Source organism: Paroedura picta, chromosome 1 (assembly GCF_049243985.1).
Source record: "Paroedura picta isolate Pp20150507F chromosome 1, Ppicta_v3.0, whole genome shotgun sequence".
Taxonomy (NCBI): domain Eukaryota; kingdom Metazoa; phylum Chordata; class Lepidosauria; order Squamata; family Gekkonidae; genus Paroedura; species Paroedura picta.
In genome coordinates, this window is record NC_135369.1 from 19938189 (window position 1) to 19960304 (window position 22116).

General features: G+C 47.8%; 1 protein-coding gene across 2 annotated transcripts in view; it reads right to left on the minus strand.

Moving 5' to 3' along the window:
• LMNA (lamin A/C) overlaps nt 1-21987 on the minus strand; it is a 127352-nt gene extending 105365 nt beyond the window's left edge. Inside the window, exons 1-2 of one of the 2 annotated variants that reach the window (XM_077325241.1) lie at nt 21590-21987; nt 17541-17870 (exon numbers count right to left, since the gene is read on the minus strand). Coding sequence is in view for 1 of the 2 variants with exons in the window: in XM_077325266.1 (XP_077181381.1) it covers nt 17541-17563 (23 nt within the window). In the remaining variant the exon portion in view is untranslated. The remainder of the gene's footprint in view (nt 1-17540; nt 17871-21589) is intronic. The other variant, XM_077325266.1, reaches the window with a different exon arrangement.
• Between the last annotated feature and the right edge of the window lie 129 nt (nt 21988-22116).

A 22116-nucleotide genomic window follows, 5' to 3' on the forward strand; every position in this document is an offset into this window, starting at 1 on the left:
GACTATAGAGATCAGTTCCCCTGGAAGAAATGACTGCTTTGGAGAGTGGATTCTGGGGCACTGTCCCCATGGAGGTTCCTGTCCTCCCCAGGCTCCATCCTCAAATCTCCAGGAGCTTCTCAACATGGATCTGGCCACCCTACTCCCCAACTCTCTCCTGTGGCCAGGGGAGATCTGGCCACCCTAGCCACGGCTCAGTGGTAGAGCCATCTGCTTGGCATCCAAGAAGGCCCTAGGTTCTGTCCCTGAAATCTCCAGCGAAGTGTTGGATAGCAGGTGATGCGAAAGGTTTCCATCTGAAAACCTGTCAAGGATCACCAGTCAGAGTAGACCATTTGCTGCTAATGGTAGGGGCCAAGGAACTGCAAAGCGCTATCCTCATGGATTTGGAAGCATCATGCTGGCAGAGGCTCATAGAAATGGTAGTCCATCGACACCTAGAGAGCCACAATTAGGCCACCCCTGGAGCAGACCATACTGATCTTGATTTGATTCATATAAGGCCACTTAATGTGGAGGCCTCCCAGAATTACAGATGATCTCTAGACCAGTGGTCCGCAACCTTCCGGTTGCCGCGGACCGCTGCTCCGGAGTGGTGGGAGAGGGCGGCCCGGGGCCCCGCGCACGCGCGGCACCCCCAGCGCAAACACGCATGCGCGGACTGCCGCACACGCGTGTTTGCGCCACCGCCTTGCCGGCAGCCGCGGCTCCCTCTCCCGGCCCCTCCAGGCCGCCAGCAAATCGGCTGCCAAAGCGGCCGATTAGCTTGTGGCTCGGCAAGCTTCTCTTCCCCCCCCTCCCAAAACAAGAAGCTTGCCGGACCGCGAGCTAATCGGCTGCTTCGGCGGCCGGTTTGCTCGCGGCCTGGCGAGCTTCTCGCTTCGGGGGGGCGGGAAGAGGGAGCTGCAGCCCAGCACCAAGGCCTTCACGGCCCGCGGGTTGGGGACCACTGCTCTAGACTACACAGATTAGTTTCCCTGGAAGTAACGGAAGCTTTGGTGAGGGTGGGGGAATGGACTTCATGACCTCAAATCTCTGCTGAGTTCCCTCCCCGCCTCCAATGCCTCCCTCTCCAGGGTCCAGCCCCAAACCTGATGCATTTCCCAACCCAGAATTGGCAACCCCAGGGAATGACTACAGCGACATACTTTCTCTCATTTCATAGATACAACTAGAGGCCTGGTCTTATTTTATTTATTTATTTTATTATTGGACTTATTGCCCTCACTCCCGGGTTATAAAACAGGTTCCAATACAACAGCCCCCAATAAAACCCAATTAAAACACCATAATACAATATAGCAACTTAAGCAACATGGTGGTAAAAATAACCCCATCCTATGGCAGTGCCCCCGCCTGGGGAGGACGGTTATGCAATAACTGGCTGCCACCAAAGATGTCACGAATTGGTAGCAGATGTCTTCCTTGGGGAGGGGGGAACCAGATCTATGCCCTGAAACTGGCCTCATCTGTTAAGCTGGCGGAAGAGCTCTGTCTTGCAAGCCCTGCGGAATACCGAAGGCTCCCGCTGGGACCGTAGCTCTTCCGGGAGCTCATTCCACCAGGTTTCCTATTCCCATACTAAGGATCACTGGACAAGCCACACGATTGCCAACCTCCAGCTGGGACATGGAGACTTCCCAGAATAACTGATCTCCAGACTACAGAAACCAGTTCCTCTGGAGAAAATGACAGTATTGGAGGGTGTATTCTAGGATATTGCACCTTTCTGAGGTCCCTCACCTCCAAAAGCCACACCCTCCCCAAACTCCACACCCCCAAAAAAATCTCCAGGAATTTCCCAATCTGGAATTGGCAACCCTAGCCCATACCTTCTTCACTACTTGTTTCACATGCTAGGAGGCTCTTCTTTACTTGATAATGGTCAAAGATCTGCAAAGGGCTGTCCTCATGGATTCATTCATTCATTCATTCATTCATTCATTCATTCATTCATTCATTCATTCATTCATTCATTCATTCATTCATTCATTCATTGCATTTCTATGTGGTCCTCCCAGGAGGCTCAGGGCTGTTTGCATAAAACGTAGGAATGATACGGTGTAATTCATAACACAGCAACCATAACAATGGGAATCATAACTGAAGACAAGTGTTATACCATATGACATTTTACATGATGACAATAATACTCTAACCAAGACCCCATAGGAGATCGGATTGGGCTCAGACTGGGGAGGATGTCTGGGAGTCCAGCGGAATGATGTTAACTCATTTAGAAGCAAAGAAGAAGAGGCTTTGATGGTTATTCTCAAAGGATACTGCTGCCCTCGGACTGTGGCACTGTAGTGTGCATGCACTGCTAATACGGATGCATGCCAGGGATCTTTTCCTAGGACTTTCAGAGCCCCCAAGAGAGGCAGCCAGACCCAAAAGGCTGGCCACTCTATCTTATGGAAGCAAATACAGTGGGGGAGAGGGTTGGGCATTTACCAGGGCTCATGTTCTCCATCTTTGGAAATGTTTAAACAAAGGCTGGATGGCCATCTGACAGAGAGGCTGATTCTGTGAAGGCTCAAGGGGGTGGCAGGTTACAGTGGATGAGCGAGAGGGTTGGGAGTGTCCTGCATAGTGCAGGGGGTTGGACTAGATGACCCAGGAGGTCCCTTCCAACTCTATGATTCTATGATTCTAGGAATTCCCAGAGAGGTGCCCATGGACACCATGGGGCCCATCAACACCTTTCCTGGCGCCTGCCAATTGTTTCCCAAAAGTGGGCAGGGCCATGTCCGGCTTTTGCCAGCAAGGCTTCTGATTGGCCGCTGGAGATTCCAATGGGCTGTGCTGATTTTTTGAACTGTTCCTTTGGCAGTGGCGGCCCCTACAGCCCAAGGCTCTTTGCTGTGTGACTTAAGGGAAACTGCGGCAGCCGTTTTGTGGCTGCGCCCGCCCCGCTATACCACAAGTCCAGAATTTTCCTCAAACTCAAAAAGACTGGGTACCTCTGCTCTAGGAAACAGAGGATGGCAGAACGCCTGTTTCTTACTCCAAACACCTTTGCCCCTGGCTTTGGCAACGGAGGGGGCTTCCCCCCTTGCAGAAGGGAGGGAGACCTACCAGTTGATGGTCCCTCCTTTCAAGAAAGGCTGCGTTCCATGCTCCCCACCCCCTCCAATCTGGTGGCTGTCCCTGGAGGAGCACAGGGGGCAGGGGAGCTGGTGGGCCTCTCCGGTTTCAACCTGATGAATGAAACGGGAGGGGGGGAGGGGGGAGGGAGGCCAGTCAGCCGGGCCACCAACTGGCAGGTGGCGTCAATGGCCACAATAGGCCCAGGTTGCAGCCAAATAGGCTCCAGTAACTGCAGCCAAGGGAGAGGGAGAGTGGGTGCCCAGGGGTCTGGTTTTGAATGTCACTCATGTGACGTCCTCCTGGCAGTGCCACGAGTGGGGCTGAGTCACCCTCAAGCTGTTGGAGCTGAGAAACATTTCATTGTATGCCCTCCCCTGGGCCAGCTGAGCTCACCCTGGGTGCCAGATGGCTTTTTATTCTGGAGAGGGAAAAGACCCGTTCAGTTCACGGCAACATCGCCAGGCGGGTCCCGAGGGCTGGCAAATTCGCCACATGGGATCATGATATCGAAGGCTGACTTCGGCAGATGTCTTTTTAACCCCCCCCCCCCAAAAAAAAATGAAAGCAAGTTTCAAGTCCATATGGCCACTGGCTGAACTGTATCCTCCCACCCAAGGCAGTAAGTGACGACAGGTTTTAAGGAAGGAAGGTTTTTCATTTTCCAAACAAACCTACACGAGGAAGGTGTTTTGCACTCTTTGTGATCTATGTTATTATACACATTTTATTTTTACGACACACACGCACATATAATTATACCCTTACATAAAGGCAGGCCATTTATATGGAATTGCAGCTCATCTCCAAACTAGAGAGATCATTTCCCCCAAAGAAAACAGCTTCTTTGGTGGATGAACTGTCTGGCATTGTCCCCCCCCTCCCCCATCAAGCCTAAATTGTGCAGGCACATGTTGGGAGGGTTTCATAACTGACTTGTAGCTGATTTTTTTTTCATGCCTGAACTGCATATGCCCTGACCTCGATGGCCCAGGCGAGCAAAAACTCATCAGACCCCAGAAGCTAAGCAGGGTCAAGCCCTGGCTAGTATTTGGATGGGAGAACTCCAAGGAATACCAAGGTCGTGACGGAGAGACAGACAACGGCTAACCACCTCTGGAAGTCTCTTGCCTTGAAAACCTCACGCGGTCGCCATAAGTCAGCTGGGACTTGTTGGCCCTTTCCACCACTGAGTTGCACGTGGTAACCAGTTTGCAGAGAAAGCTTCCGCAAAGAGCTCTGGTTTGACCTAGTACACCCTTTCTCAACTCTTTTACCACTGAAAACCCCCTGAAACAAACCTGAGAAGTGGCACGATCATGCAGGATATGGTTGGGAGGCAGAGCTGTGGACACACACATCTGGGGCCTCTTCCTTTCCCACCCCCTCCAGACCCATCTTTGGCTATTTTGGGAGGAGGGGTCAGGTTGACATGGTCATATCACCCGATGAATGTTTAACAAATTACAAAAATATTTTTAAAATGAATTAACTCTCACTCATTCAGGAAACCCTTCCAGGGCCACCAAGAAACCCCATGGTTTCACAAAACTCTGGTACAGAAAGCCTGGACTCGTAGCTCAAGTGAGCCAGTGTGGTATAATGGCTAGGAGTGTCAGACTAGGATCTGGGAGACCCAGGTTCAAATCCCCACTCTGCCATGCAAACTCATTGGGTGACCTTGGGCCAGCCATGCCCTCTCCACCCAGCCTACCTCCCAGGGTTGTTGTGAGAGTGCAATGGAGGAGAAGAGATGTCAGCTGCTCCGGGTCCCTGTTGGAAAGAAACATGTGGTGTAAAGGGAGCCAAATCAAGGTGGGAATCCCATATGTCCCAAAAAGCCAAATGCCTCTGACAGTTTGCCAGCCAGCTGTTTACAGCTGTGAGAGTAGAAACTAAATGAAAGACGCTCCTACCGTTGCCCCCTTCCCAAGCAAAGATACAGCCCTTGAGGATTCCCATTGCTTGGCTGTTTAAAGGGCTGGAGGGCTCAGCAACCCAAGTGCGGCTTCTGTGAAAGCCACCGGCCCAGCCGGAGCTGCTACCTCCTGGCAACCCTTATGCAAGGTGGGGAGGGGAAGTGCAAGATGACAGAGCAATTTTTACCCACCATTTAGAAATCAATAAGGCCAAGTGGGTGTGATTTACAGTGAGTGTTTAGGGTCTGCAGAGACTGTGCTCTCTCTCTCCGCTCTCTCCCAAGAGCTGGGCTAAGCCAGTCAAGCTCTGGTGGTTTATTGGGCATGATCCGTGGATTCTATGCAATACTGCACCCTTCCTGCCCACGTCATGTTGTCGCTGAGCTCACGCAAGCAGCAGCTTTGCCTCCCTTAAAACAAACACATCATTTCACAGGAAAGGTGTCAGAGACGGAGGGGTCTCTGTCCAGGAGTCCAGTGTTAAATGGTTCAGGAACACACAGATGCTGGAAATCGTTGCAGCTCTTAATTGGTGAAGACGCATGATACAAGCAACACCAAGACTTCACTGGAATATCCCACATCAACCCCCCCACCCCCACACATACACGCTATATATACACAAGTTGAACAATACATTGGTTTAAATGGAGTGGATCCCTGGAGGATCCTCATGCTAGCCGGCCAGTCAGGCCATAGCTAGGCTGTTTGAATCCACTGACTCCTGTGGGGCAGCCAGCCACCTCTGAGCCATTCAGAGGCTGAGAATCTCGATCCTGCCTCATACCTCAAACTCAGTCCTTGGCAGAACTGCATATACAACATCCAGAACACATGGGGACCGGCTTCAGTTGTAGAAATGGCCTTTGCATGTGCCTAGAGGCACTTTAGTGTTACTTCACATATTCTCAAGTGACACTCAGACATTGGAAATTAGCTCACACGTCAAGATTGAGCTTCTAGGTTCCAAAGCTTCTAGTCCAACCCCCTGCACTATGCAGGACACTCACATCCCAATAGCTCATCCACTCTAAGCTGCCACCCCCTTGAACTTTCACAGAATCAGCCTCTCCGTCAGATGGCTATCCAGCCTCATAGAATCATAGAATTGGAAGGAACCTCCTGGGTCATCTAGTCCAACCCCCTGCACTGTGTAGGACACTCACAACCCTATCGCTCATCCACCGTCACCTGCCACCCCCTTGAGCTTTCCTAGAATCAGCCTCTCCGTCAGATGGCTATCCAGCCTCCGTTGTAAAATCTCCAAAGATGGAGAACCCACCACCTCCCGAGGAAGCCTGTTCCACTGAGAAACCGCTCTTACTGTCAGGAACTTCTTCCGGAGGTTTAGATGGAATTTCTTTTGAATTAACTGCAGACAAATAAAGATCTGGGTGAACCCCAGATTTCCTGTCCGGCTTGACCCGGCACCTGCAGTTTAGACCTGCACCTGCCAAGCAGTCTCTCCCTAGCACCCACCACCCCAACATTCCCCGAATGACCCACCTGCTCTTTGATTTCCTCTTTTTCCCTCTTTAAAATGCTCTGATTTTACACTCAATCAGCCATCAGGAACAGTCTGTTTTACTGTTAAACTGCCAAAGCACCTAGCAATTTTAGGCCTTTTATTAAAAACAAATATGTTTTAAAACAACATCAGTAATAATGAGGCTACAAGGAACAAGGCCCAGGCAGGTCTGATTATACACCGTGATGTATCCGTCAAGCCTTGCTGTAAAAGAGGCAGAGCAGTCTAGTGGCTAGATTGCAAAGATCCAGGTTCAAATCTGTAACGCCTACTGGATGGCCCTGGTGGGTCACTATCTCTCTGCTTAGTCCTCCTCACAAGGTTGTTGGGGTAACAAAATAGGAGGGAAAGAGGGTTGCCAATCTCCAGGTGGGGCCTGGAGTTCTCCCAGATGTACAACTGATCTCCGAACTATAAAGAAGAAACAGGGGCCTTCTATCCTCCTGAGGTTCCTCCCCTCCCCAAGGCCTGTCTTCCTCAGGCTCTGACCCCATATCTCCAGAAACTTCCCAACCCTGGAGCTAGCAGCCCTCGAGACAAGCCATGTTGTTTGCCCAAAGTTCCTTGAAGCAAAGATGATGTCAAGAACGTAATAGCAATAATAAATAGTCCGCAGGGCTCAGTGGTAGGGTGAGGACCTTATATTAGACAGCTCTTTAAAAGGATGAGGCCAACAACAGATAAAGAGAGGCTTATTATTCATTATGTGGTTGCCTATTTGAATAAAGGCACCTGCAAGCCTGCCGATGGAGACAGGAGGCCAGGCGAGATGGCCCCTTGGTCTGAAGCAGCAGGGCAGTCCTTGCACTCCGCACAAGAAGAAACTCGGCTGCACCGAAGGGACCTGGAATCCTTCCAGCGCTCTTGTGGGCTTTTCTGGGAGGGCCAGCCTGCCTGACACCCAGCAAAGCTCATGCCTCAAAGCAGCTCCGGACTCTGAAGATCAGCCTAACGCTTGCAAGGTCAGTGGGCTGCTTCCGCCATGGGGAAGAGCTCACCGGAGTCCGTTTCATAGCCACAATGGGGCACGGTGCCATCTTTCCTCCAATCGCCTAAGGACCTCAGTCTACAAAATGGACCTCTTTGCTCTCCAAGTGCTATTTCTTTTTAATGGCACAGCCCCACCTCTATGATTCACCCAAATCGAATCCAGCTGGGCGAGTGTTTGTGACTCTCTGATTTCTCTCCTAACACACCCTTCCAACAGAGTCAGGGATTAGCTGCCGGACAAGCCTGGGGTGGGAAGAAAAGGGAGGGTCCTCCCTCTTCCTCTCTCTTTCCCGTTCCCTCCCTCCCAGCACTCCATACCAAGCCCCCCCCCCCCCACCATCTCGTCCTTTGTGCTCCTTGCATCTTGGCATGCAAGAGAGACTGGAGGGCTCCCTTTGTTGCAAAGAGGCAGGCGGGTGTCCCCCACGGGAACATTACACATTACACCACCCGGGTTCCCCCGTGAGCCACGTCTAGACAATAATTGCACGCACCTTTCCTGCTTGGAGATTGGGAGGGAGGGGGGCAAGTGAGCCAGGGAGGGGGCCAGCCAAGCCCTCTCTGTGCTTTTCCATCCAGGGTGTGGGTGTGCACATGGACGCCTTTGTTGCACAAGGCCTTCCAAACACCTGTCTGTCACACATCGACCCTCGTAGCAGCTGGGCCTGGAAGGCCGGGAGTAGGGGGAATCAGACTTATGCTAAGATGGGAGGGGGTTAATCGTTCCTCCTCAACTCAGTCAGGAGGGAACAATTGCCCATGTCAACCTCTTTGCCAGTCCTTGCAAAGCCCCCAAGCCGTAATCGTGCGCAATATATATTTATTACATGCAACCCGCGTTTGCAAACATAATGACTCAAGACACGGATGGGGCTGAGATGAGTCTGTCCTTCTACTCAGCGAGTAGCCATTTGTCCCTGATCCCCATCCATCCAACAGCCTTGCAGGGAGAGCCCTTCCAACCTCTCTTCCAGAAAGGACAGTTCTTTTGTGTAGAAAGATACAGCATCAAACCAATTTCAAACAACTTTGATGTTGGCATTGGGTGTGTGTATGCACAAATGCTCTGCCAGGAAGCAGAAAGGGGTGAAGAAGAAGAGTTGGTTTTTATCCTCTGCTTTTCTCTAACCGAAGGAGTCTCAAAGCAGCTTACATTGGCCTTCCCAATCCTCTCCCCACAATAGGCACCCTGTGAGGTAGGTGAGGCTGAGAGAGCCCTGATATTACTGCTTCATAAGAACAGCACTATCAGGGCTGGGACAAGCCCAAGGTCACCCAGCTGGCTGCATGTGGGGAAGCAGGGAATCAAACCCACCAGATTAGAAGCCGCTGCTCTTAACCACTACACAACACTGGCTCTTGTGGGTGCAACAGAAGTATAAAACTCTCTAGCAACTGACCTCATTTTAGGCCCAATCCAGATCATTCTCGGTAGGGTTGTGCACCTTGTCGTCCAAATCAGCTGTTCCAGGTCGATGCAGCCAATGCCGCGCCACGGGGGGGGGGAGGTGTGGGCGTCGGTGCATAACTTGCCGCACAAACACAGTAGGGAACAGTAGGGAGCAACATGTAATTCCCTGTATGTTTTCCCTTCTGTTTCATTTAGAGGTATAAGGGGAAATGTTATGGGAGTCTTTGTCATACAAATGGGGGGGGGTGCTAAGTTTCCAGATGAATGAAATATATTATTTGTATGTCAGTATTGTGCTGTAGCATTGTAATGATGTATTGCCATGTATTTAAAATTTTAATAGAACCATTATAGAGCTGTAGCACATATGTGAAGAACAGAATGACGACAGAAAAGGAACAGGAAATTGCCACAGCAGCTATGACAGCCATGCCCTCAACACTCAGTATGGAATCACTGCAGAGCACCTGTGCAAGGGGGAAGTTGGGGGGAACGATGGGAGACATGTGTGCAGGAAACTCCCACATATGGGAGCTCAGCTGCCACCAATGTGCCTCTGTATTCACAATGCCGATAAACCTTTGAACAACCTGGTCATGCAGAGGCTGCCTAGATACAATATGAGGACTCAAGTGACAGACAAGTGTATTTATACGTGTGTCCTCGTTTTTCTTCCATTCTGGCCCACTAACAACTGGGCTTTCAAAGAAATGCTTACAGCAGGCTTTCTTAAGAGGGGGTTCGTGAAAACCTGAGATTTCTCGATGGCCCCGGAAGGGTTTTGCCAATTGGGTGGGAGTTAATTAATTTTTAACATATTTTAATTTTTAAAAATTTATCAGGTGATATGATCATATTATATGAGCCTCTTGTGGCGCACAGTGGTAAGGCAGCAGGCATGCAGTCTGAAAGCTCTGCCCATGAGGCTGGGAGTTCGATCCCAGCAGCCGGCTCAAGGTTGACTCAGCCTTCCATCCTTCCGAGGGATGGAAACCACCCCCTATTGAGTCTGCCATGAAAACGCTAGAGGGCGTCACCCCAAGGGTCAGACATGACTCGGTGTTTGCACAGGGGATACCTTTACCTTTACCTTTATGATCATATTTGGCAAAGTGATGGGCCTGGAAGGAATGGAAAGAGGAGGGACCCTGACCATAAAAATCCTTTCTGGCTGGGGCTCACTGCACATGGTAGTTACGAGTCTAGAGAGGTAAGTACTCTCATTTTAACCTGTGTTGGGGGGGGTGTCAGAGTGGGTGACGGAGCAGCGGATGCCTGCTCCAGTCCTCTTCCCAGTTCAGTGATGGAGTATAATGTCACATCTGGTGGGAGTGTCCGGGTGATGTGATTTTGGGGCCTGAAGAATATTTTAGGTGTTTCTCAAAGGTAAAAAGGTTGAGAAAGGTTAGCTCCTTAAAGTGATGGAGAAGGGTTTCACATAGGACAAACTGGCTCACAAACTACAGTTTGTAATAAATTTTGGTGAGTTTGAGGTTTGCAAAGTCAACTTTGAGGGTCAACTGGCACAAACTTTCAAGCGGTTCGTGGAGGTTTGTCCCAGTTCGTGAATGGATACATTTACAGATGGACTGTCTCTGCTCAATCTAAATGATTATCAAACTTCAAAGCAATGGGGAGGGGAAACTTGGAAGGCCATGTAGAGGAGCATCTCGGGGAAGTCCCCTGCGACTTTGATGTCTCTAGCTTGCACAGTACCTGTTAACAGTACCTCCTGTACCTATGCCTCTTCACGAGAAAGTGCTTTCCTGGGGGCACCTTCGGGGGGGGGGCTATAACTTGGATCTCATAAATCTAATCCTTACCAAAGTTGGGGGGCAGCTGAAATCAGCCAGAGATTTCTGCTGTGCATCCATTTTGATGGAGTTGAGATGGGGGAGACCCATGGGACACAGACAGCCGCACAAGCTCTGAAAGTCTTATCTCCAAGGAGCCTGTTAATTTTGTTCCCTTAAGCAAGAAGCCTCCTTCCTACAGTCTCTTATCACTCTGGTGGGTACGTGACTGTCAGGAGGAAGACATAACTCCAAAGTATTAATGATACAAATTAATGGGTTAGTTTGTGAAGATTTTTTTAAACATTTCAGAAGGTGCTGAGGAGTGGGAAAAGCTGGATGCTTTAGTTTTATTATGGAAGTTTTATTGTCATATTTTATCCTACAATAATATGTCTTATTCATATTATAATTGTTGCACTGAGTGCTGTAAGGCAGGAAGGCGGCTTATAAAAATGGCTGCTTTGGAGAGTACACTATGGCATTATACCTTGCTGAGGCCTGTCCACAAACCCTGCCCTCCCTAGGCTCAACCATGAAACTTCCAGAGGTTTGCCAACCCATAGTTAGCAACCCTAGGTGGAGACAAGCCCCTGCCAGATCACCTGCCATGGCTAGTGGGCCACAGTCATATTGGTGGGTCACAAGTTGTCACATGGGCCAGGCCAGGAAGACAGTAGTTGGGAATTCTAGGCTGCCCCCCTCCCAATTTCTCTATGTAAATCTATATAAATCTTATTTGACACTTCCTAACAGCCACAAATCATGCCTTTGGGGAATGGATGTTCATATGCACAACATCTTTAGAAGGTCCATTTTTTCCCCATAAGAATCTAGAATTTGCTGTGAATTTCTTTTTCCTTGTGAGCAGGAGGGAAAATCAGTGCACAGCAGAAAGAGAACAGGTAGACAGATAGGAAAATGGAGACTGTAGTCCATAGGGAACTGATCGCTTGCAGGCTTGTTCATGCAACTCTTCTTTTCCATGGTCAGTAGCCCCAGTCCTGTAAAGCTGGTCACGACTAAGCCCCATTCAAACCCATGGAACATGTGAGTCATAACTAATTCAAATCCAACCATACCTAACTCAAACTGGGCTGGAATCCAAGATTTAGTAGAACCTGAACTACATAAATGCTCTAGGATAGCGATCTCCAACCTGTGGGCCACGGACCACATGTGGTCCTTCGACTAATTGGAGGTGGGCCCCGAGGGATGCCTTCTCTCCCCCCCCGGCCCTTTACTTCACCCCCCCCAGCCCTTTACAACACACTTCAATGTTGTGGCGTGTCTTTATCTTATTTTGAAGGGATGTTTAAACATTACCATAGCGATCAGAGAGCGCTAGGGCAGTGGTTGAGAGTAGAGGAGTAAACTACCCCCCCCACACCGGGCCTCAGTAAAAGGCGTTGAGTGGTCCCCGGTGAGTGGTCCCCGGCGTTGGGTGGTCCCCAGTGATATAAAGGTTGGGGACCACTCTCCATACTGTGCATGCCCACTCATAACCGTGCCACTCAGTTTTCAAAATGTTGAGTTTATCAAACAGCAGTGACATATCCACCGCACAGGCCCCCTTTGCAATACCACTGAGAAGTAAACAGGCTATATGTTATTATAAGTAAGAACCAAGCCCCTCTGCTTCCAGAAACTTGGTGCCTGCCATTTGTTTTCTCTGTTCTGATACCATCCTGGCACCATCCAACCCCCTAGGGCTCCTCTGGTGTCGTTCTCTTAATAAGCTGTCTCTAATCCAGACTCCCAGAAGGGCAAGCTCTGTCTGTGAGTGCACCAAGATGCTCCCGAGAAGCTCTGGCCTTCTGAGGCCGATTGGGAGATGGCATGAAGTGCTCAGCATTCGATACAGACTTCTGGACTTCTGTAACTCGCTCTACGCTGGCCTGCCCTTATCCTTGATCCGGAAACTGCAACTGGTCTAGAACGCGGCTGCCAGGGTCCTCTCAGCAACATCTCGGAGGTCCCACATCCGGCCCATCCTCCAACAGCTGTGCTGGTTCCCAGTTGAATTCCGGATCAGGCTTAAGATGTTGGTAATCACCTTTAAGGCCATACGCGGTCTGGGCCCAATATACCTGAGGGACCGCCTCTCCACCTACACTCCTCAAAGAGCTTTGCGCTCTATTACTTCCAACCTCCTGGTGGTCCCTGGCCCCAAGGAAGCCCGCTTGACCTCAACCAGGGCCAGAGCTTTCTCCAGTCTGGCCCCCGCCTGGTGGAACGAGCTCCCAGAGGAGATCAGGGCCCTGACAGAACCTAAACAGTTGCAGAGGGCCTGCAAAAGGGAGCTCCTCCGCCAGGCATTTGGTTGAGGTCGACCCAAACCATCGCTTCCAATTGGCCCCCAAGACCCCCCCCCCCACTAAGACTGACACTAATCGGCCTTACCCACTGGGTCCCAGTAAGAGTTGAGCTGAGGCTCTTGCAATTTCTATTTTCTAATGTTATTGTTATGATCATGTTATTATTGTTATAATGTTATTACTGTTATCACCTGTCACTATATGTTATCTGTATCTTTTACCGTTTCCTGTAAACTGCCCTGAGCCCTCGGGGAGGACGGTATATAAATGATAAATAAAATAATAAAAAAATTTTCCACATCAATTTCTATGAAGAAGACGAATATTAAAAGTATCTAAAGTTTCCATAGTCAAGGAACAATTTATTCCAAGGCTCCATCTAACTCATAAATGAGCACCAGTTGGGCAACAGCAGCAAGTGGGGAGGGAAAGGATAGTGGCAGTGTGGTGCATGTTCATTCTCACTTCACCCATTGCTACTGTCGCTACTCCCCTCCATTCCTCAGCTCCACAGAACCACCCACTCCCGGAACCCCTCCCCTGTTTCCCTTCCCTTTCCCTTTCTCAGCCTAGCCCAGCCTTTCTCAACTCTTTTTTCCATTGAGAAACCCCAGAAGTGGCATGAATGTGCAGAATATGGTTGGGAAGCATAGCTGTATACATGCCCAACTTGGGCTCCTCCCCTTCCCGCCCCCTCCAGGCCCATCATTGGCCATTTTGGGAGAGGGGGCGGGTTGACTATATATGGTCATAAAGGTAAAGGTAAAGGTATCCCCTGTGCAAGCACCGAGATGTCTGACCATTGGGGTGACGCCCTCTAGCATTTTCTTGGCAGACTCAATACGGGGTGGTTTGCCATTCCCTTCCCCAGTTTTACCCCCCAGCAGCAATCTGGGTACTCATTTTACCAACCTCGGAAGGATGGAAAGCTGAGTCAACCTTGAGCCGGCTGTTGGGATCGAACTCCCAGCCTCACGGTCATATATATGGTAATATCACCCAATAAATGTTTAACACATTTTAAAAAAAATTAAAAATGATTAATTCCCACCCATTTAAGAAATCCTTCCATGTCACGAAACCCTGGCTGAGAAAGCCTGGCCTAGCCACACCATAAAGATATGGCTTAGCCAGCTGGGAAAGCAACTTTGAAAGGCTGGGAAAAGGGGAATAGTAGCCCAGGCCATTTTGGAAAGTGGAACAAGTCCATCTTCCCCTAGTGGCAACAAGTGACAGATGCTCCAAATGCACAGATGCTCCACAGTTCCTCCTTTGAACCAGATCACTGGAGGTTTCACTTTGATTGGGTTTGAAAGGGGAGTGCAGAGGAGGCCACCATTCATGTTTATGGAGTTGTGTGGATGTTTCTTTTAAAAATGGAGGCTTCTTGCTCTCCTACCAGCCTTTCATGCTTAGGCTTGCTAACCTCCAGATGGTGGCTGGAGATCTCCTGGGATTTCAACTGATCTCCAGGCAGCAGAGATCAGTTCACCTGGAGAAATTGGCTGCTTTGGAAGGTGGGCTCTGTGGCACTGTACTTAGCTGAGGCCCTCCTCAAGCTCTCCAAGGATACCCCAACACAGAGCTGGCAACCATATCCATACCTCTTTTGCCTGATTTTATTCTTCATGTGTAGCCTCTGGCTCCCTTTCCTCTTGACCTGTTAGTGGCTGTTATGCTCGGACACAGGAAACTTTGGGTTTGAGTTTGGTGTCCTTATTTGACAAGTTACCCCGTCAAAGGCTTTCGGGACTCGAACCAGAAACCCTCAACTTTGCTTTCTGAACGCTGTGCCACACTGAGTTGTTTAGGCTGCAAGGCTCCCAAGTTTCTGTGCCCCACTAAAACTCTGCTCACAAAGCATCTTTTAGGATCAGATGTTATACAGGTATTATTTTCATCCACTGCAATCACATCCCTAGGTATGTGCACTGAAAGCAAAACCACTAAGGTTGCATATTGCCATTTCTGAAGCAGCAGCCTCAGTTTAGTCCCTAACTGCCATGCAAAAATAAGGAATGTTCTAGCAAAGTGCAACTCTTCTCTCTCTCTCTCTCTCTCTCTCTCTCTCTCTCTCTCTCTCTCTCTCTCTCTCTCTCTCTCCTTTCCTCCTCCCTTTTGCTGACTGTCAGGCAAACATCATCATAGGTAGATGGTAAGTTGGGGGGGAGGGGTTTCAGCCAAAAAGGTTGCCTTCCGCTGGCTGAGTACGCCAAAGGCTACTAGGACAAAAATGCAATATGACCATTGATGGGAGGGGAGACATGTTCTCTCCATCCACTAGATAACACTATCCAGTTTGGCTTTAATCTGACCCTTTATCTAGTGTAAGGTCCCACATTTGGAGGGACATCTGGGGTACCTGGCAAATTGTACTTATGTTGAAATTAAAAATATATATATTACAATAATATTTTTGTGTTCTATGCGTTCTATGAAACTTTTTGTTGCTCCATATAGACCAAATTTTTAATCAAGACCCCCCCCCCGGTCAGTGGTGTCCCGCTTTACCAATGTTAAAATCTGGTCACCTTAGTGCACCACCTCAAATTAATCTCCATATAGTATAAAGACTGGCATGTTTTTATTTCTTTCTGCCTTACAAAAGAGCTGTGGGTACCAATTAATAGTAGAGACAGATCTGAACAACTGCTGACGTTTAGAGCGGCATAAGGAGAGCTGCTGCTTTTGCATCTTCGTCTCAGTATCCTTTGGTGCAACTTTATCTTTATATCTATCTGTCCGTTTATTTATTCTAATAATTAAGAGAGCAATCCTAAACCGGTCGACTCAGGATCTTGCTCAAATCTATTCAATGGGGCTCACTCCCAAGAAAGTGTTTTTAGGATTGCAAGTCTGCATCACACCACCTCTAATCCCTTTCTCTTCTTGTTTTGTTTAACCTTCATCTTGAAGAAGAGTTCTAGCTTTCTTGCTACATTTGATGCCTGAGTGGGTATTGAGAAAACAGAATAATATTTATGATTATAGCTAATGTGATAATATGCTAAGGTAATAAGCTTTTTAATGGAATAAGCTGTAATGATGAGAATGATTAACATAGCGGTAAACTATTGTTTATATTTAAGATTTTTAAGATTTAGATAAGGGGGAGACAAGGAAAATTCCGTTGTTGCTTATATTTTAAAACTACATACATGATGTATAGCAATCTTCGATTTGAGATATATAATCTTTTTTTCTTTTTCTTTCTAAATTTGTTCTTTCTTTCTAAAATTTCTAAAATGTATTGGTTTGTTTGATTTATAGACTGCCCCTTTCAAATCACAATCTTGGGGTGGCTGGCAACATATAAAAACCTGTACATACACAATTGGAACATAATCCATTTAAAAATAATTTAATTTAACATTTATCTTAAATATTAAGATAAAATTTTCTGATAACATCCCCAATAGAGGTTTAAATAGGACATCTTTCCATTTAATGTCCCTAGTTTTTGTTTTGTTCTTTCATTTATTGACTGCCACTCCCAGCCAGCTGGCTCAAGGCGGTTCACAACAATCGAATAAAAATACAATTTATAACCCCAAACCTCAGCAACTCCCCCCCTGGTCCTTGATGGACTGCATGCAGCTCCCACCCCACTATGGAGGGGGATGCAGAGGAAGGACCTGATTGATGTTTTGCCACCTGGTTCTGATGGTGGGGAGGTGGAGAGGAGAAGAGGGAGGCCAGTTCGGATGTTATTGCATGCCTGGCAGAAGAGCATTGTTTTGCAGGCCCTTTGAAACTTTGGTAGCTCTGATAGGGCCCGGACTACTCCTGGCAGCTCATTCCACCAGGCTGGAGCCAGGGCCAAAAAGACCCAATAAAGTTGAGACCAACTGCACTTCTTTGGGGCCAGGGACCACCAATGAGTTGGAGTTAGTGAAGCACAGCACTGTTTGGGGGACATCTTTGGAGAAGCAGTCCCTCAGATACACAAGGCCTGGACTGCGTAAGGCCTTGATGGTGAGAACCAACACCTTAAACCTGATCCAGAACTTGACCGGCAGCCAGTGCAGTTGCTGGAAAGCAGGTCAAACATGGGCTCTTCGTGGGGTCCTAGTATGGACCTGGGCTGTCACATTCTGTACCAGCTGTAAATTATCTAATAAAAAAAGAATAAAACATATTTCTCCTATGAAGATATAAGGTAGAAGCAGTAGAACAAAGTTGGAGTCCAGTGGCACCTTCAAGACCAACAAGCTTTTATTGAAGGCATCTGAAGAAGTCTGCTTATATCTCGAATAACACTTTTTGGTCTTAAAGGTGCCACTAGATTCAAACTTTGTTCTTATGTTTCCCCTCTTTTGCTTTTGGATTTCTTCAACAGCCCTATGAAATTGTGGTCTCCTTTGAAGAACACACGCAAGATACCTGGACTCTCCTGCTTTTCACAGGTGTGACTTTGCCAACAGCTGCTCTTGCCTTCTATTGAAGATCCCCCCCCCGAAACTTTTTTTTTTTAACCTTGAAACATGAGCTCACCTGCAAGACAAAGAGGATGGCATCCCCTGGGATCACCAAGTTGGCAAAGCCTTGCCTGCCGACTTTGTTGTTTCGACACAGGCTCTTCTCTCTTGTGGTCGGAGCAGCTGCAGGGTGTCTGGCTAGCCCGTGGAGTGCCATTTCAACAAAGGCAAAAGGGGCATGAACATCAGGGGGCTACGAGGAAGTTACAGCAGGCTTGCCCAGCTTGATGGCTGTTTGGGAACTTTCTTTCTCCTTCTCTCCTTTCCTCTGCTCTGGTCAGGTTCATATTCAGCACTGCAAATCACAGGTCTGACAAACTCAGAAGATGGATCGTGCATCTGGATCCTGCAAGGCCGGACAAAGAAAAAAGTTTTTTTAAAGGTGTATATTTCTCACCTGCATATTAGAAAGTTTTAGAGGAGGAGTTTTTTTTCCTCCTTAAGTTTGCAAGGATTAAAACAAAAGCCAGCAGCTAGAATATTGGCCTTAAGCATGGTCTAGGCAGAACACTAGGTGAAGGAATCTCATTTTTGGATGCTCCTCTGTGACAAAATACTCCCTGGATCTCCCTGACAAAATACTCTATAATGGTCTGGAAGATTTTCTTACACAAGGAACTGGTGTACTTCCCCCTGCCAGAAGTGATGTCCCCTACAACTTCAGGATCCCGGGAGATCCAGATTCGATTTCCCGTTCAGCCACAAAGCTTATTGGATGAGTTCGGGCCACTTACAGATGTATTGCAAGATTAACTTTGTGAGCTCCTTGCATGAAAGGATGGGGAACCTGATTTAGAAAAAGAGATGGTCTTTATACCCCGCTTTTCACAATTCACAGGAGTCTCAAAGTGGCTTACGATAGCCTTCCCTTCCTGTCCCCACAACAGATACCCCGTGAAGTAGGTGGGACAAAGAGAGTTCTAAGAGAACTGTTCTCCAAGAACAGCTCTAATAGAACTGCGTTGATCCTGCGTTGAGCAGGAGGTTGGACTAGATGGCCTGTATGCCCCTTTCCAACTCTATGATTCTATGATTCTAACTGTGACTAGCCCAAGCTCACCCAGCTGTTTGCATGGGGACTAGGGGAATCAAGCCTAGTTTTCCAGATTAGAGTTCACCGTTCTTAACCACTGCACCAATCTGGCTACACCAAACTGGCCTGTGAAGCTGCCTAATACTGCATCACACCATTAGTTGAGTCCACTCTGACTGGCAGCAGTTCTTTAGAGTCTCATGGCAAGTTCTTTCACATCACCTCCTACTTGATCCTTTTTAAAAGAGAGATGGATTGAACTTGGGACCGTCCTGGCAGCATGAAACAAGAACATACTGTGGTAAAAATGAATTTGGGAATGGGCTTGTGATTTAAACCAATATCCTTTTGAACATGAGAAGAAATCCACCGATGGCCTTTAGATATCCCAGAATCCCAGGCAAAATAAACAGGGAAGTTTAGTTTAGAGGCAGCAATGTTGCTGCATCGGTTAAGATCAGCTGGTTTAAATTTAGGCAGTCTGTCTTTACTTGAAATAATCATTCTGTTTTCTTTGAGAAACTCTTAAACAAGTTTATGTACTTAGATTCATAGTAACAATTAGAAGAAGAATGCTTGTAGAGTAGAGCTAGCCAGACTCTTTTCTTTTGGTTTCAAGGGGCTAAGTTGTAATAACAAAACCAATACAGAATCAAGCTCACGGGTACTGACTGAGGTAAATTTTGATGAGGATCCACTTATTTTGTTACCGTAACTCACTAAGACCCTCACTCTGTCTCAGGCATACAAATGCAGAGAAGGAGGGACTCTCACAGACGGACCAAGAGATCCTGTTAACTGACAAAACGGACAGAAACGGAATCGGAACCGTTCAAAATTCTCCCATCATGCACCACTCCTCCCTCCAATATGAAAAGTGCTTGTATGCAAAGGTTGCAAAACCCAACACGTACAACAATGGCAAACAGTATAAAATGCAACAAGACAAATCCGTACTAATACGGCAGCCCTCAAAACCTCTGTGAAAAAGCCATTAAAAAGCAAGAGAAAAGACTTGTTACACAAGAGGGAGGAAAGGGGATCGCATGGTTAAATACATCCCACCTTTCCTCCAAGGACCTTAGGCCAGCATGCATGATTCCCCCTTCTTCTAGTTGATTTTCACAACTACCCTGCAAGGTAGCCTAGGTCCTGACAGGCAGTGGAGCCCAAGTTTGATAGAATTGTAGGGGACTGAAACCCAGATCTCTCTGTTCCTAGTCCATCACTCTATCCCTCATACCAGACTGGCTCTTTAATTTTAAATAAAATTTAATACAACAAGAGATCTGACCACAGATTTCCTACACCTCACTCAACTGTGCCCTTGGTGGTGGTAAGTGCTGTGGAATCTCTGATAACTTATGGCAACCCTGTGGTCTCCCATCCAAGTATTAAACAGGACCATCCCTGCCTACCTTCTGAAATCTGAACAATTCAGGCTAAACGGTACTGTTCAGATTAGGGTAAAGGCAAGCCAAGGTGGTTTGCCATTGCTTCTGTCTACAGAACAACCTTGATCTTCTTCATTGGTGGTCTACTATCCAAGTACTAACCAGGGCCAACCCTGTTTAGCTTCCAAATCTGATAAGATCTGGCTCGCCTGGGCCATCCAGGTCCGGTTGGCTGTGCCCTTACTCAGCCTCATAGTGACTAGGGTGGGGCTCAATGATAATGTATGCAAAAGGTCCTAGGTTCATTTCTTGAAATCTCCTGTTACAAGGTTCAGGTGATGTGAATGACCTTAGCATGAGACCCTGGAGAACCACTGCCAGACAGAGTAGACAGAATTTTGACAGACCAGTCATCTGACAATGAAGCTTCATGTGTTCCTTAGGTTCATATGATTGTAACCAGAGATACACATGGCCAATTCTGGCTCCCTGGTGCATATGCTCTAATGATGCATACTTCCAGAAATATGCATTTGGTATGTCCGTATGTTACAGTTTTGCAGGCACATGAACCATATTCTATGCTCCCCTCCTGCCATCGTCTCCCGGACTGTCAACATTCACAAGGTAAAATGCCTTAAGGGTTAGAAGAAGAGTTGGTTTTTATACCCCACTTTTTACTACCTAAAAGCATCTCAAAGCGGCTGACAATCACCTTCCGTTCCTCTCTTCACAACCGATACTCTGTAAGGCTGAGAGAGCTCTGAGAGAAGCTGCTCTCTGAGAACAACTCTAACAGGACTGCGAGTAGCCCAAGGTCACCCAGCTGGCTGCATGTGGAAGAGTGGGGAATCAAACCTGGGTCACCAGATTAGAAGCTGCCGCTCTTAACCACTGCACCAAGGCTTAAGATTTTCTGCTTCTGTTCCTCTGTAAAATGTAACAGCTTTTGATGACACTGTCCCAGCTGTAGTCACATTCATAATGATGCTTATAAAAACTTCAGCATCTGAAGTATGAATTAGATGCATTTGTAAATGAGAGTGCCATTAATTTCCAATACAAGTCACATAATTATTGGCATTTTTCAAGGCATTCTGCCCTGAAGATGTGTCATGCCAAGCCATCTCAGAGATTTGGAAGCATCCCATCTTTGGGGACCCAAGCTTCTTTTTCTAGAAACATCGCTGTTTGGTGCAAAACGAACAAAGAGTCCTGTGGCATTTTCTGTTAATCCGTTTCTCCGAGTGAGTAGCCGTGTTGGTCTGAAGCAGTAGAACAAACTTTTGAGTCCAGTGGCAATTTAGGCCCATGAAATTTTATTCAAGGCGTAGGCTTTTGTGTGCACAGGAGGCAGTATGTCTGAGGAAGTGTGCTGAGCGCACGAAAAATTACACCTTTAATAAAATGTTGGGCTTAAAGGTGCCACTAGACCTGAATTTTGTTTAGCTCTCCATAAGTCTTTGAAGTGCTACCAAACTCTACAGCAACTTGCTGGCTTTTTTACAAAAATCCTGGCAGGCCAGCTGGGAAGCCTGTCCCCTAAACCACTCAGGCAAAAAGTCAAAAAGGCTTCACAGACTGCAAGAGAGAGAGAGAGAGAGAGAGAGAGAGAGAGAGAGATATGCCTTGCCTTACCTTGCTAAACAGAAAGAAAGCCCACTTCTCAAGCACTGCCAAGCAAAAGTCTTTGGATGCCGGATCAACACTGAGAAGGAAAGAGACGATCTGTTGAAGGACAAGAGAAGGGAAAGTGAGAAGCTCACATTGCTGGACTTCTACATTCTTCATATTCAATGAGAACTCTTTTCCCCTTCCCCATCCAGAGAGAGAAGCAGGCCAGAGTTACTCCAACCAGACCGGCAAGGAACTAAGTCTCAATGGGAGTCTTTACTTCCTCTCTCTCTCTCTGTCGGCATTGTCGCTCATTCTGTCTCTCTCTCTCCCCTCCATGAGCTCATACAATCTCATTTCATGGGAGAGACATCTGTTTCGGCTCAAAAAGGAGGGGGTGCAGCCTTCCAGCAGCAACAACACACACACAAAAAAAGCCCTTCCCACCCTGAGTCACCCCCCTCATTTCAATATGAAAAAAAAGGCACAATGGCTTTCTTCCCTCTGCCCCTTTCTGATTTCGGAACAAGGGCAGCAGCGCTGAGCCTCCT